The 15,265-nt window shown below is 37.4% G+C and overlaps 1 protein-coding gene across 1 annotated transcript; it reads right to left on the reverse strand.

The window, feature by feature from the left end:
* Window positions 1-386: 386 nt before the first annotated feature.
* LOC105490782 (aldo-keto reductase family 1 member C1) lies at window positions 387-14,773 on the reverse strand. The gene is made up of 9 exons (XM_011756693.2): window positions 14,621-14,773; window positions 11,917-12,084; window positions 10,960-11,076; window positions 9,580-9,657; window positions 9,013-9,135; window positions 6,015-6,124; window positions 5,575-5,740; window positions 2,384-2,466; window positions 387-638 (listed from the first exon to the last, which is right to left on the reverse strand). Exons 1-9 carry the CDS (start codon window positions 14,702-14,704, stop codon window positions 596-598), a joined length of 972 nt encoding a protein of 323 aa, XP_011754995.2. The 5' UTR covers window positions 14,705-14,773; the 3' UTR covers window positions 387-595.
* Between the last annotated feature and the right edge of the window lie 492 nt (window positions 14,774-15,265).

Consider the following 15,265-nt stretch of genomic DNA (forward strand, 5'->3'; position numbering starts at 1 on the left):
TAATCACTTTTTCTGGTGGGTGCCCTTCCACCTCCCTGACGCCCCCTCTCACAGGGATGCCTCCTCCCAAGGCTCCAGAAACTCTGACCCTCACACTGCTGGAGGGACCCCATGAATTGGTGGTCAATATCGCTCACCCTGTAGACTCCATGCTGCATGTGCTGCTTCCAACAAGAGCTAGAGAGGCACTGACCAATACCTGTCACCTGCCCCTTTCCCAGAGGGTGAACCTCCACCCATTCCCACTGCAGAAATGAATCTTAAATGGTTGTTATCATCTTCCAACCCCGGCCCTAAACACATAGGCAAATCACAATTTTGGGTCATTAGTGTGTCAGAAGGAAAGAAAACATAGAAGTTATGGAGACTAAAGCAGGTGAAAAATCTTTAGGAGAGAGCATTTAATTTTTTCAAAATGATAAAAAAGTTATTGTCTGTCTTTTCTGGCCAATGGGCTTAGCTGTAGCTTGGTGAGGTGGTCAAGCAGGAGAGATTTAACCAGAGATGACGTGTCCAGTCACCAGCATAGAGAAATCTTCTGTGTCACCATCCACACGTAGGGCCTTCTGGTAGACCTCATGCAATGCCCTCCATGTTAATATTCATCAGAAAATGGATAATTAGGGGGGCCAGCAAAACTGGAAAGAGAAAAAAATGTACACCCTGAATGGCAATGACTCTGTTACTAGCAAGTAGCACAGTGTAGGAAACAGCCACTAGTGTAGATGTTAAGAAGTTCATTTTCTGACTGCTCTAGAATCTGTGTTTCTTAGTTTAATGAACATAACTTTACTGTATCTGTATTTTCAAAATAATCACTTAATTCTATTCCCCTGCCTGGAACTTAACACATAAAACACACAAAGTCAAATGTTCAAACATATTTCTCTACATCTGTCAACAGAGCAAAGAGATATTCTGACTTTTCTATTTCAAATTCTCAGTAAAAACAGGAACTCATTCTGCCTTACACTGAAGAGGAACAAGGTAGATATATGCTCATCACTAACAAACAATTTTGAGTATGGCAATTATACTGGTAGCAATAATACTTAATCAGTTAACGTATTATTACCTGCCTATCATATGCAACACACTGGTTAGATTCAGAAATGTAAATTGTTGTGTTTGATATAGGGTCCAATATCCAAAGAGCTACAATGCATAAACCATTTTATAGGCACCAATAACCCATAAAGACACAGATAAATGACTGCTCACATGTACAGTTACAACTTGTTAATTAGGGAATTGAGCCTATCCTTTGTGATTACACCAAGAGCAAACACTCAGAAGCTTGCAAGTGGTTTACTCCAGATCATATTTGAATTCTAGGAAATAGCACTAGTGATTGATTTTACGATCCCAGAAAACATTAATTGGTTGTAAAAAATTTCTAATGCTTGCCACTTTTCCTTTTCTTTTTTATGATTTCCTTTTTCATTTGGTATTTTCCTCTAAATAATAAAATACTACTAATAATATCTACCAAATTTTGCATACTTATGATGTGCCATTGTGCTTTTTTTACACATTATCTCATCATCTCTATTAGTTATTAAAATCTCCACTGCCATCAGTTACATAACTTCTTTTTTCCCTCATTTTATGAGTGACCTTCTATGAATCCTAGAACCTTAGAACATAGAGGAATAGTAAACGTCTGTTATTGGTTATAAATTATCTCCAGCAATGGTGCTTTTGCATCTACACTCTTCACTTGATTTTAAAATTTCTTCATCCTCTGCACTGAGATCTCCATATTGCAGAACATCAAGGCCAAGCGCTCCTATTTGCTCCACTAAGACAGAATTTTTGTAGGCAAATGCTGTGTTTGGCTCATGGGAAAAGATGCAAAGAAAAGGAGGGAAAAGGTTTGAAAAGACTGAAAATGCTAAATTGACAGGATCTGGCAAGCAATTCCATGTGAAGTAGGTGGGAATTGGAACCTGGCCCACAAGGTTGGTGGAACTGCCTTTCATCTGGTAAGACATTGTGCAGGTTGGGAAGAACAACATATAAGCACAAATTTGGAAACATCTAATGCGAACACATGGGTAATATCTGCAGCATGGCACTAGACAGTGGTAGAAATGCCAGGCCTACATGGAAGGTGCAGATTCAGCAATGATCTTGGTGCTCTGGAAAGTTTCATGAAGTCATAAGAGCAGAGGCACAAGTCAACCCACGCTGACCCCGGGCCACTCTCCCTGCCAGAGAACAGGGCTCTGGAGTGAATCCAGGAGGAGAGGCCCAGAAAGCTCCTGTCTCACCTCTGTCTCACATTGGCCTCTGTGCCCCTGCTGTGGAGGTCACTCTCAACACCCATCCTACATTCCTCCTCTGAAAATAAATTAGGACACCCATCACCAAAATTACTTACATATCAAGGGTCAAATATCGTATATTTCTGTCTAGGCCATCTATGGCTTTCATGTCCTCTGAAGTCAACTGGAATTCAAAGACCTATCAAAGTAATAGAAAACTTTAATTATTTTTAGATTACATCATTGCCAATTGGGAAACACCAAGTAAATCAGACAGTAGGGTGCAGAGACAATACTTAAGAGATTGATACGTTTCCAAAATTTATGAAAGACCTCTCTAAACACTCAAGGGGTCAATGAAAACCAGATGAAGAGTAAGCAGAAATCCATTCCGAGATAAAGTATTTTGAAACTGTACAACACTGCAGACAAAGAGAATATCTCAAAAGATGCTGAAGAAGAAACAGAGCTGACATTGTGCCCACATGATAGGGTCATGTACCTAGAAGACCCACAAGAATCTAGCGGCAAATTTTGTAATGTCTAGTGTAATTTAGTAGGTTTGATGAATAATGTTGAATATCTATCTCTCTAATGCACAGGTATAATAGGAAAAATTAGTTTTCAACATTACTCAAGCCTATAATTGTCTAAATATTAATGATTTTACATTAAAAAAGCATGGGTACTCACTGTATAAATTTGGGAGACTCTATCAAAAAGATGTCACTCTAATACATTAAATCAAATAAGCATATAAATCAATAGGGAAACTGAAGGAGTAATACAGAAAATGAGAGAAAGAGTAAAAAAATGACATCAATGTAACACTTGATGAATCTAGGTAAGAAGATGTGTTGCATTATTCTTTTAATATTTCTATTAAAATTTCTAATATTGGAAAACCCACAAAACAAAATGAAAAGTTATCAAAAACTATTATAATTATCAGTAATGGAGAAAGTTATGAAATTAATGTTATATTTATTAAAATACCATTTATTAATAAGTGGGAAATTCATATTATGATCATGGATTGGAAATCTCCATATTGTCAAAGATTCCGTTCTCTCCACCTTGATCGGTAGGCTTATTACAATGTCAAGAAGAGACTAAAACATTTATTTCCTTGCAGAAGTTAATAAGACAATTCAAAGTTTTCAATAACACATTAGTCAAGAATAGCTAAGATATTATTAAATAAATGAAGTTAGAAAAATATTTGTAACATACTGGAAGTGAAATTTACTTTTTAACATCATAGTACAGAAAAGTAAAAAAGTTAATTGAAGATGGAAGAGAGGCCAGATAATTGTTCATGGAAATTTCATATATGTTACAGTTAAAAAAATCAGTTATGTGAGCAAATGTGAACTTTTCAATAAATGTTGGTGGGAGATTTTGCTAAAAATTCAAAAATTAGGTATGCATGTTTGGATCCTTATTTCATATAGTATTTAAAAAGTCAATCCTATTCGAATTAACCAAATTTATAAGGAAAGAATATTAATAATTTTGTAAGATAACACAGTAAAATATTGTGATAGTCCCAATATAGGATAAGACACAAAACTCACCAACCACAAGAAAGAGGCATGAAAAATGAGTCTACATGAAGGATAGAAACTTTTGTTTGTGAAAACAACCACAGAGAATATGACAACACAGGTAAAATTTGGAAGACGTTATTTCAAGAATACATTCAAGTCTCTAAAGAATTAATATCCAGAAAAAATACATATATATGTGGTTTCTAATTAATTGAACATATATAACATATATCTCATATATATATCTATGTATACTAGATGAATTAGAGAACATACACACGTATAAATACTGATAATTTCCACAGTCTTTTATGACATTTCCTTTTTGTTTTGTCAGTTTTCAAATGTCTAAAAATATTTTTAAAATCATATAGTGAATGCCATTACCTAGATTCATCTATTGTTTCATTGTCATTTTTTACTTTCTTTCTCATTCTCATTCTCTGTGTCATTATTTCAGAGTATCCTATGGATTTCTACACTGATTTTACTTAAGGTTTTAGAAAATAGTGACATATACATATATGTGATATATGTCATATATACGACACAGGACTTACAATATATATACCATATATGATGCATATTTCATGTATCTATATATAATTAGAAAACATACATATATATGTATGTATTTGATATTAATTCTTTAGAGACTTGGATGTATTCTTGAGAATATATAAAATAATACATCAATTTACATATATTCGTATTCATACATATACCTATTAATATATTATTTCACACATATCATATAACTGATAGATTAATTAGGAACATGCCCTCTAACAATCACATGTCCCTGTATCCACTTGCTTGGTTATATGAATTTCCAGCTCCTTCCAATAAGAGGTGGTGTGTATTTCCTCACCCCTTGAGTCTGACCTATCGTGTAACTTGCATTAAGTGATAGAATTTCCCAGAAGCAATGGTTGGCAGCTCTGAGCCTAGACATGAAAAGGCTTTGCACGTGTCCACTCACTGCCTTGGGGTCGTGCCCGGTTCCGAGACGAACCCTGGGCGGGATGACTGGAGGATAAAGAACTGCATGGGAGAGGGGGGCGCTCAGACAGATGCCCCATGGACATCCTGAAGCAGAGCTGTCTCACTGCCCTGCATGCACATGAGAGCCCGGCCAGGAACAGAAGGACTGGACTGAGTTTAGGCTGAGCCCAGGCTAATTTTCTAACCATGGAATCTTGCGCTCAATAAATGCTTTTGCATTAAGCCTCTGTGTTAACTGGGCTTGTTTTATAACCTTAGGTATTGGTATAAATATGGTCTCCTACACATAAAATAAAGACAACCACCTCACCAAAAAAAAAAAAAAAAGGCAGAGTTAAAGAAACAATTTGCAAAGATAAAATTCTAAGAGAATAAATATAAGGAATTTGTACTTCATAAATATACAAAACAAAAAACAAAAAACCAGCGATGATTTGGAGACTAAAAAACATTTAATCAAACACCTCATTATAGAAAATAAAGAAAAGGACATATCCCTAACAGAGGGATATGGATATCATTGACTTAACGCTAATTCAAATCTCTGATTTTGATCCCATCCTATTTCTCTCCACCTGTGTTGCCTCTCCTGTGCCAGAGTAGAAGAAATCCTTGTGATGTACACAAAGAGTTCATGCATAGGAAATACAGGGAAATGGAGCTGGCCCAAGGGTATCCTGAGAGCCTTACAAGAAGTACACGTGTGAAGAACACTGTGCAGCAGCCCTGAGGCCCACAGCCCGGCTCCTCACCTTCATGTTCTCTCTGATCCGCTGCTCATTGTAGCTCTTGGCCAGGACCACAACCCCACGCTGCAGCTGGTAGCGCAGGGCAATCAGGGCTGGGGTTCGCTTGTGCTTTTTTGCCAAGGCACAAAGGACTGGGTCCTCCAAGAGAACCGGGGAGTTCTGGTCCACCCTGGAAGGAAAGGCGGAAATGCTGAAGCCCTGAGGCTGGGGATACAGTTTGTTAGGCGGCTCCCTAAACAGACTAAGGCATCCACTCTGCACCAGAGCTTCTCAAGTGAGGCCCCTGAACAGCAACCTCAACATCACCTGGGATCTTGTCAGAAATGCAAATTCTTCCCTCATCCCAAGTCAGCTGTCAGTGAACTCCAGGAAACAGCATGAGCTAATTAAATTTTTTTAAATTAAAACAATGTTTTACGTAAAATTCGTGTATCTCTTATTACCATGGTTTTTCTCGATGGGATCCCAGAGCACTATAGGCCACCAGAACAATGTCTTTGGACTTGCAGAAATCCAGCAGTTTTCTCTGGTTGAGGTAAGGATGACATTCCACCTGCAGATGAGCAAGATGGAAAGGCATCAGATAATCCAAAAGTTATATTAATATTAAAATCACCAAAGTAAAAGAAGCCGAATAATATAGAGCATTAAATTCGAACTGAGAATATTATTGTCAAGAAATGATCTTTTTCATAAAAATAAATTTTATGCCCCTCCTAAGAAAATAGAAATGCTATTTCTGAGCACAAGCAACTCTATGAACCCTATCCTGGTTTCTCCCTAACTCTGACCACTAGAAGGAGACACGGCCATTTCAGAGCTGGGATGAGGTAAGATTCTTTGAGCTTTGGGCATCATATCGTGCCAGATATCAAGAATTTGGTCGAAGAGTCATGAGAGCAGGTCTGAAAGACAAAAGAACTAGTTTCCTAATTAAGAACCAAAATGTATACATATATATGTATGTTTTCTAATTCATCTAACATATTTTATACATACATACATGCCATCTATGAGATACATATATATGCATATATAATGGATGAACTAGAAAACATACATATATGTATAAATACTGATAATTTTAATAATCTTTAATTACTTTTCCTTTTTGTATGATGGATTTGTATGGTGACATCTCAAATGTCACCAGTGGGTTTCCTATGAAACAAGTGCTTTTGTATTTTAGACCTACCCTCAGGGGTCTTTGACCAAATTCTACACACACACACACACACACACACACACACACACACACACACACATATCTATCTATCTATCTATCTATCTATCTATCTATCTATCTATATACACATATATACCTACTGAGTAGATATGAGCATTGAAAAATAAGTAAAATGAATTAAAAAGCATAGGACAAAAATCCATGAGTCTATAGTAATTAGTGAGAGAATGAGAAAAAGAACACAAATATTTGTCTACTCTGATGGTGATCATTATAGTAATTACATTCTCAGTACATTGCTAACTGAAGGAAGACATTAACTTTTACCTGGATTTAGCAGAATAATAGTTTATTACTTTTACTTGTTGAGAAACTATTTTTAGTAAAATGTCAGGTAAGAGTAGTTAAACAAGTGGTTAAAATTGAAAAATTTCTGTAAAAAACCCAAGGAAATAACAAACAAGAACACAGAAATACAATACAAAAAACTTCAAATCACTGATGTATACTCAATCATATGTGAAAATTCGTCATGGGACTATGACTTCTTCTGTCGACAATTATCCCCCAGCAGATTACTAGTAATCGTTAAAGAGAAAACATGTGTTAAAAACAACAGATCTGACCATCGTTAGTTTAACCAAGTTTTTAAAACTAGTTTTACCACTAGTGGGGCATTCTGTGATTGTATGCAGTCTAGTGTGATGCAGTTTGAAAAACATGGCATGATAAAAACATTTTCTTGCCCCAAAGATTTAAACCAATGTAATAAAACACTGTCATCTAACTTCTAATTTATAGAAACCTTCAATAACTGGGAAAAACAAGTTAACTGATACCAAATACAATGGTATAAAAACAACTGAATTCTGGTTAAAAAAAGAAGAGCTACAAAAGACATTTTGATTAAACAATGGAAAATTCAAATATGGACTGGATACCAAATGACATGAGGGCGCTGTAGATGATGTTCTTAGATACAGTAATGACACTGTAACTGGGAGAATATGTTCATTCCTGTGACATGCTTGGAGAGGTCTCTAGGGGTCAATTGTCATCTTTACAATTTACCTTGAAAAGGTTCTAGAAACATTATATATATTTATGCAAATATATCCCTATATAACATTGTAAAATGTTAGTAATTTTGAACATAAATGGTAATATGGGCCTCCAGTAGTACTTCTATCAAATTTTTGGAAAGTTTGAAAATTGCCATATTAAAAATTGGGGAACTACTAGTATTAAAACCACATTAATTTCTCATTGCTTTTATGTAATTATCATGGCACCATATCATTATACCAAATTCACAAATTTTATACATTATGTATTTCCACTGTTGATCTTTACTCATTAACTCTAAATTTTTAAAAATGAAATAAAACAAAAAAGTGTAAGGTACTGGGAAAGGTGTGGTGACTTTAATGCTGAAATGTGTGTAACATTTGGGGGCAGTCAATTTGATCAAGGAGGCCTGGAATCATCAATCAGGATGCAAGGAAAATATGGAATTATGTCTAGGCTATGAAAGAACCACGCATAGAATAGATGTGTTTAAGCAGCTGATTGCATGACAGACTCCAAAGAACAGCAGCAGACTAGGAGCGGGGCAGTCATTGGTCAGCTTGATGTTCTACTGAACCTTCCTCAGTGTTGATTTCATCCACTCTGAACAGATTATCTCCATAAACATGTCAGTTTCTCTTTCTATCATGGATGACCTTCATTGTCTGCAGATAATTTTTAGTGTATCTATGCCCTTGGTCAAGGAGCGTGAAAGCAGAGATACCAAGAGGCACTGAGACATCTGAACTCCATGGAAATCCCTAGTATTTCTCTTCTCTTGCTCTCACTCTCTCCTTATGTACTGCTCATTCCATCTTTTCATGGCTTCATATCTATGCACAATTTCCTCCAAATCACCTTCACCCATCCACTCTCTGGTCATCTTTCATAGCTTAGGGGTAAGTCCACCTTTCCCTGAATCTAATTGACAATCCTTGGCCTCCTTGATTGAACTGACTTCCCCTAAATATAACTCACAATTCAGCATCAAAGTTGCAACACCTTTCCATAAGACTTTTCTAAGCTGGGTACAAGTAGGAGCCCTCTATGACCTTCTAGACAGAGGCTTTGCTCTCTAGAATCTTCTCTTTTACAAAGATCAGTGGGACTAAATGAATGGATACTTGGCAATAGGACAGAAAGAGGGGCATGAAGAGCAGAAAAGAGAGAAGGCTGGGGGTGCTCACCTGGTTGCAGACAGGTTTGTACTTGAGCCCTGGCTTGTTGAGGATCATTTCCAGCTGCCTGCGGTTGAAGTTGGACACCCCGATGGACTTGGCCAATCCTGCATCTTTACATTTCTCCATGGCCTGGGAAAAAGGAATTGTGAGGTGTCATTAGTGTAGTCAACTGAAGGTCAAGATAAATGTGACACAGAACTGTGAAAGAAACAACTGTCTAGATATGACAATCAAACTACGTAGCTGTGGTTCTTAAAAGGGAGAAAATAAAACAGAAAATTGGGGAAGAAGATAGTGATTGTAAGAGTAAGAATTTGCTTCCTTCTTAGGAAACTGGAGAGATTAGTGCACAGGCAAGGAAAGAAATCCCAGTCCTCCTTACCCTCAATTCTTCTCCACTTCTCTCTTTTGTATGCCTGTCATTTCTTCTTCCTTACTGCTTACAAAAACTACCTTTGTAAAACTCCTAAGTTTTTGATCCAATGGTGCATTTTCCATTCTTGCACTTGAAAGATAGGAAACAGATATCTCCTATCTCATCTTTCTTATCTGTGCTCTCCTCCAAGCACTCACCTCCCACGTAGCACAGAGATCCACTGTGTCAAATAGTAATTTCCCATTTTCATCTTTTGGGATCAGTTCCTCACCTGGCTGAAGTAGAAGCAGTCAGTTTAGTAATGTCACAAATAAATTTCCCCACACATAGCCATGCTCTGAGGTACATTTAAGGACACTAATCCTCCTTGAGATAGGTGACGCAATGCTCCAGAGAGTGATATGTACAAACTGTGCTACATATGAAGGTATAAGGAATGTCTTCAGGAGACAGACTTCCTCTAATATCTTATAACTATTATATGTATAAATAAATACCATCTTTCTGGTTACTAATGGAGTGTCATCATTGACTTACATTACTTTCTTCTGCTCCTATAATTTTCTCTGTGACAATACCTCTCTTCAACTGCAAAAGACCTTGATATCCAGGAATAAAGGATTGTACTTTTGACCCAGATGCCACTATCAGAGTTCTTTATCTCCCTGAGCATGTGATGTTCCATGGACAGGACCATGAACCAATCATGGTCCATGGAGGCGTTTTCAAGGCTAGTTTGGAAGTTGGGAAATGCACAGGAGCTCACGGTAATGACCATGAGCCTGAAAGTGCTCCAAAGCCATAAATGCCACCAATGAAAAAGGTTGGAACAATTATTTTAAAAGCCTTTTGTAATAAAGCAGAGATAAGGATGGAGAAAGGATACATTTTTAGAGATTTTATCAAATTCTGAATGTATCCATGGCTTTGACTTCCCATTTTTATATCTAATACACCCTTGCATTAACTAGTCTGAGTAGTTTTCTGTAACCTTAAAATAAAAGTTATGAATGACACAATAATTCATGGCTAAGCAAAAATAAAAACTCCAGTGTGAAAAAAGAGGAAGCAGAAGCAACAAGGTTTCCCATGAAGGTTTGTAGTTTAAGACACACCCGGACTGAGTTCTCGCCCCTTGAAAAGAGGCAAGAAGATGGAAACTCATTGTTCACCCTATGTGCAACAGCTTTTCTGGACACCACAACTTCATGAAACTCTGTGTCTGTAAACATCCCAAGAGGTGAACTCAGGAGTCATAACTAAGACCTTGTGCCTTCAACGAGATGATTGTCACTTCCTCAAGTTTTTGAGGCAGAGGCTTTGAGGATTCTGCACTCTCTTTTCTTGTACACATGCATCACAGAAGTATGGATTCAAAATGTATACAATAGAAAGGGAATTAGGAGTTATGTTTAGGGCTCTTCTTCCATGTTATAATACCTATGTCCTCCTAAGAAAATGCTTAGTTCAAATATCCATGAAAACAATCTAGGAAAATGCTTAGTTCAAATATCCATGAGAACAATATTTATGCTGACAACAAAAGTGAAATAAATTTGATCACATAAGCTGCCCACCTTTAGAGACACTGGAAAATGAATAAGATAAAGGTCAACATAGTCTAATTGAAGATTTTTCAGTGACCTTTCCAAGGCTGGTCGGACGAACTCTGGTCGATGGGAATTGCACCAAAGCTGCAGAGGTGAGAGAAAGGAAGTTGTGTAATGAAAACATGAGCCAATTTTACTAGTTTGCTCCACCTAATATTTAGACATTTTCTACTACTTCAAAACTAATGATCACAGGCAAACGTATTCTCTCTCTTCTTGTGATGCCTTTTGTTCTGCCATATCCCGATGAACTTTGTAATATGTTGGATATATTGTTAGTACATATATTGAATGAAAGAGTGAAATTACTCAAAGGGTAAAAATTGTTATCAAATCATAAGCATACCCATTATCTGAATTATCTTTGGTATGTTTTACAACTCATGTTAGTAGTGTAATTATTTCATCTATTCAGCCCAATGGGCAAGACTGAGTATCTTTGTGGTTTAGAAGCTTAGGAAGCAAACACAGTTTTTAATATGTCAACTTGGGCTGGACACAATTTGAGACAATGTAGGCATTATTATTTAATACTCACAGAGCTTGCTTATATTGCTTTCTCTCTCTGTATGATCAACACAATAATGGAAACTGAGAATCGTAACAAATGTAAGAAACTCACCCAGGACGAAACTAATAATATAATATGATTAGGATTCTTTCTGATTCTATATTCTATGTTAAACCATACTGATCTGTGCTGAACTCAAAAAGGAAAGGCACTTTGAATTGTGAACACTGCAAAGATGAGAAAGTCATCTTCATTTCCTGCTTTTGATTTTAGTTTTACTACATGAATAATTGTGAATAAATTGAAATAAATAAGCACAATTCATCGTCAACTATGGATCCAGTCATAGAATTGCCACCTCCACACAATCACAATAAATACATGTGCACACAAGCTCATCATAGGCACAGTACCTTTGAAGTGTAGAATACGTCTTCTCTCTTCACAGTGCCATCTGCAATCTTGCTTCGGATGGCCAGTCCAACGTACTCCTCATTATTGTATAAATGAGCAGAATCAATATGGCGGAACCCAGCTTCTATTGCCAATTTGGTGGCCTCTATAGCTTTATTTTTAGGAACCTGGGGGAGCAACCAAAGGCAGTATTTTTTGACTAATGTGCCTGAGGGTTAATTCAGGCATAAGCAGCGACGTTCACAAAAATCAGCTTTTCCTCCTCTCTTGGATGTGTTCTATATGTAGAATAACAAGTCCATCCCAGTCAGCCTGGGTCTTTCCCAGTTAGTAATAAAGGTTGGGCATAGCAGGAACTTCTGCAGTCACAGAAAATCACTGCTTAATCACTAACTTGGAAGTGTCCCCAAAATAATTTCAGGTTCAGTGATTTTTTTTTTGAAAAATTAACAGGACGCAACCTACAGATATAGATATAATCTTAATTAATTTTAGTATGGTGAAATTAACACGAGGAATGGCCGGGCGCGGTGGCTCACACCTGTAATCCCAGTACTTTGGGAGGCCGAGGCGGGTGGATCACGAGGTCAGGAGATCGAGACCATCCTGACTAACACGGTGAAACCCTGTCTCTACTAAAAACACACAAAAATTAGCCGGGCGTGGTGGCGGCGCCTGTAGTCCCAGCTACTCGGGAGGCTGAGGCAGGAGAATGGCGGAAACCCGGGAGGCGGAGCTTGCAGTGAGCAGAGATCACGCCACTGTACTCCAGCCTGGGCGACAGAGCGAGACTCTGTCTCAGAAAGAAGGAAAGAAAGAAGAAAAAGGAAAGAGAGAGAGAGAGAGAGAGAGAAAGGAAGGAGAGAGGGAGGAAGGGAGGGAACAAGGAAGAAGGGAGGGAGTGAGGGAGGGAGGGAGGGGAAGAAGGAAGGAAGGAAGGAAGGAAGGAAGGAAGGAAGGAAGGAAGGAAAAGAGAGAAGGGGAAATAGCCACATGGAAGGAATTATGAAGGAATGCAGTGTAAGCTCCTGTGATTCATCTCCCACCCTGTTGCTGCACAGAACGCTCTGACTTTATCCAGCATCACATTTTGTCAATGTATGTGAACTGTTGTCTACAAGAGATGCTCTCTACATACTCCATTACTAAGATTTTGTCTGGGACTGCTTACATTGACTCACTCTGCCTAGCAGACACAAAACTTCCAGTCTCCAAAAGGAAAGCAGGTGCACAGAAACTCCACAGTTTGCACAAGCAGTTACTTATAGCCACCATTCTTATAAGTTAGAAAATAGCGAGAAATCCACCTTATCAGATACCAGCAGGTTTATATTGGAAACAGGCCTGTCTATCTATGCATAGCAGTCTATTATGTTAAGTCTTTTCTACCCAGCCTTTGGCCATTCTGTCTACATGACAGAACTAAATACTAGGAGTAGAGATGTATACTCTAAGGATATTGATTTGTATATACAAGAAATAGACTGCAGGGAGTAAGTGATTAGCAAAATGGGGTTCAGCTCCATAAATTCAAGGCAACTCTTTTAGGAAACATATGATTGCAGTGAAAGTTACAATTATTGACTTACATAACAAATGTGGATACAGATTTGAAAGTATATCTTTTAAATGACAAAAACAGAAACAAAGCAAACTGTTTTCCTATCTTAAAAGTATTTCAGAGGCTTTCTTTTTCCCACGAAATTACAAGGAACTAGATACTGGGTCTCACAGCCCACTACTCATATCATCCTTGATCATTTCTTTGCTGTGCGAGCACTCAAAGGCTTACCAAAGCTGGAGTTTCAGTGGTGTTCTCATCTTTACTTCCTCTCCGTGACAATTTATATTAAAGTAAACCACTCCTTTCAATGGTCTTCAAAATGTCCCTTTGTAAATCCTTATATTGTATAGATGAGAAATGTGAGACTCAAATTTTATATAACTAGTCCCTATTCATACACATTGTATTCCCATGACAGTCTTGAGATACAAGTTTTCTTCCAGTATAGAAAGAGCTAAGCCTAGAAAATAAAATCTATTCCATTAATTTTCTTGTCAGAGAAACAAGAAATTTCTCTGTTATAATATTTTGATACAAATCTGACCCATATAAACAAAGACAAAGAATTTAAATTTTCCTTGTTACGTTCTAGTATTTATTTTTTCTTAAAATGAGGATATTTTATCCTTTCAGGTAATTTTCCCAGAGGTGAGAGTAGTACATGGGAAATTCTTTTTAGTCCAACTCTAGTATTACAGTTTGGTGCACGAGGCTGCCCAACAGATCAGTGATACTCTCCCAACAGATTTCATGCAACCCATCTCCACTAACTTTTGCCATAAAGATTCCTCTGAATTGTGTCTTCTTGGAAGAAGTAAATATCTGTTCAACTATACAAAGAAACAGAGAAACCACTCCCATTGCAATCAATCTTCAAGAGAGGGAGTAGGCAGGCCGTGTTCTTTCTGCTGAGTTTTATAGACTGACAGGCTGTGAAATAAACATAAACAGAAGACAAAACAGTGCCCCAAATAAGCAGTAGATGACCCTGTGACAAGACTGCATTGCAGAACAAAGACTGTCGTTTTAAGGAGAGTCATGCAGAGTAACTTGGGAACACAAGCCTGACAACCTGGTCAGCTTCCACTTACTCTAGCTTTGCTCCTTTAAACTCTCAACACTAAAAATATTATTTTTACCTCTGCAGGCGCATAGGTGCCAAATCCCAGGACAGGCATGAAGTGACCATCATTCAGCTTCACACACTGATGTTTCGAATCCATTTCTGTCACTGGCCTGACTGGCAAATGTGTTTTCTTCCTCCCTCACACGCTATAAGACCAATGAGCAGGCAACGCCCCTGGACACACTGTCTGCTTGTTAACCAATGGCATGTGAGAGGAGGGACAGAGGCAGTCTTACATAAGCTATGATAAAAATTGAATCTAGTTCAACTGTTTCTTATCTAAGAAAATTCCTAAGTAAATTATTATGCAGTCATGATACACTCACTAATTTCTCTCTGAAGTATTTTTGCTATTCCAAGTCTCTATTTATGAGACATAAATTATTCAAAGAGATTTGTAGAACAAATTGTGAGTTTACATAAGACTGTAGAAACCTCCAGCTACAAAGCTCTTTTTTGTTTGTTCCATGGTGATGTTCCTTCTGTATCTTGCATTATTTGAAATGATGAATTTTCATTTTTCTCTCTCTCACACACACAGTTTAAAGGAATGACTAATGAGCATTTCACTAAAATATTGCCCTCAATTAAAAATTAAAGTTTACTTTATTTATTTATTTATTTTTTGAAGTGCAGTCTCGCTCTGTCGCCCAGGCTG

Source organism: Macaca nemestrina, chromosome 9 (assembly GCF_043159975.1).
Source record: "Macaca nemestrina isolate mMacNem1 chromosome 9, mMacNem.hap1, whole genome shotgun sequence".
NCBI lineage: Eukaryota > Metazoa > Chordata > Mammalia > Primates > Cercopithecidae > Macaca > Macaca nemestrina.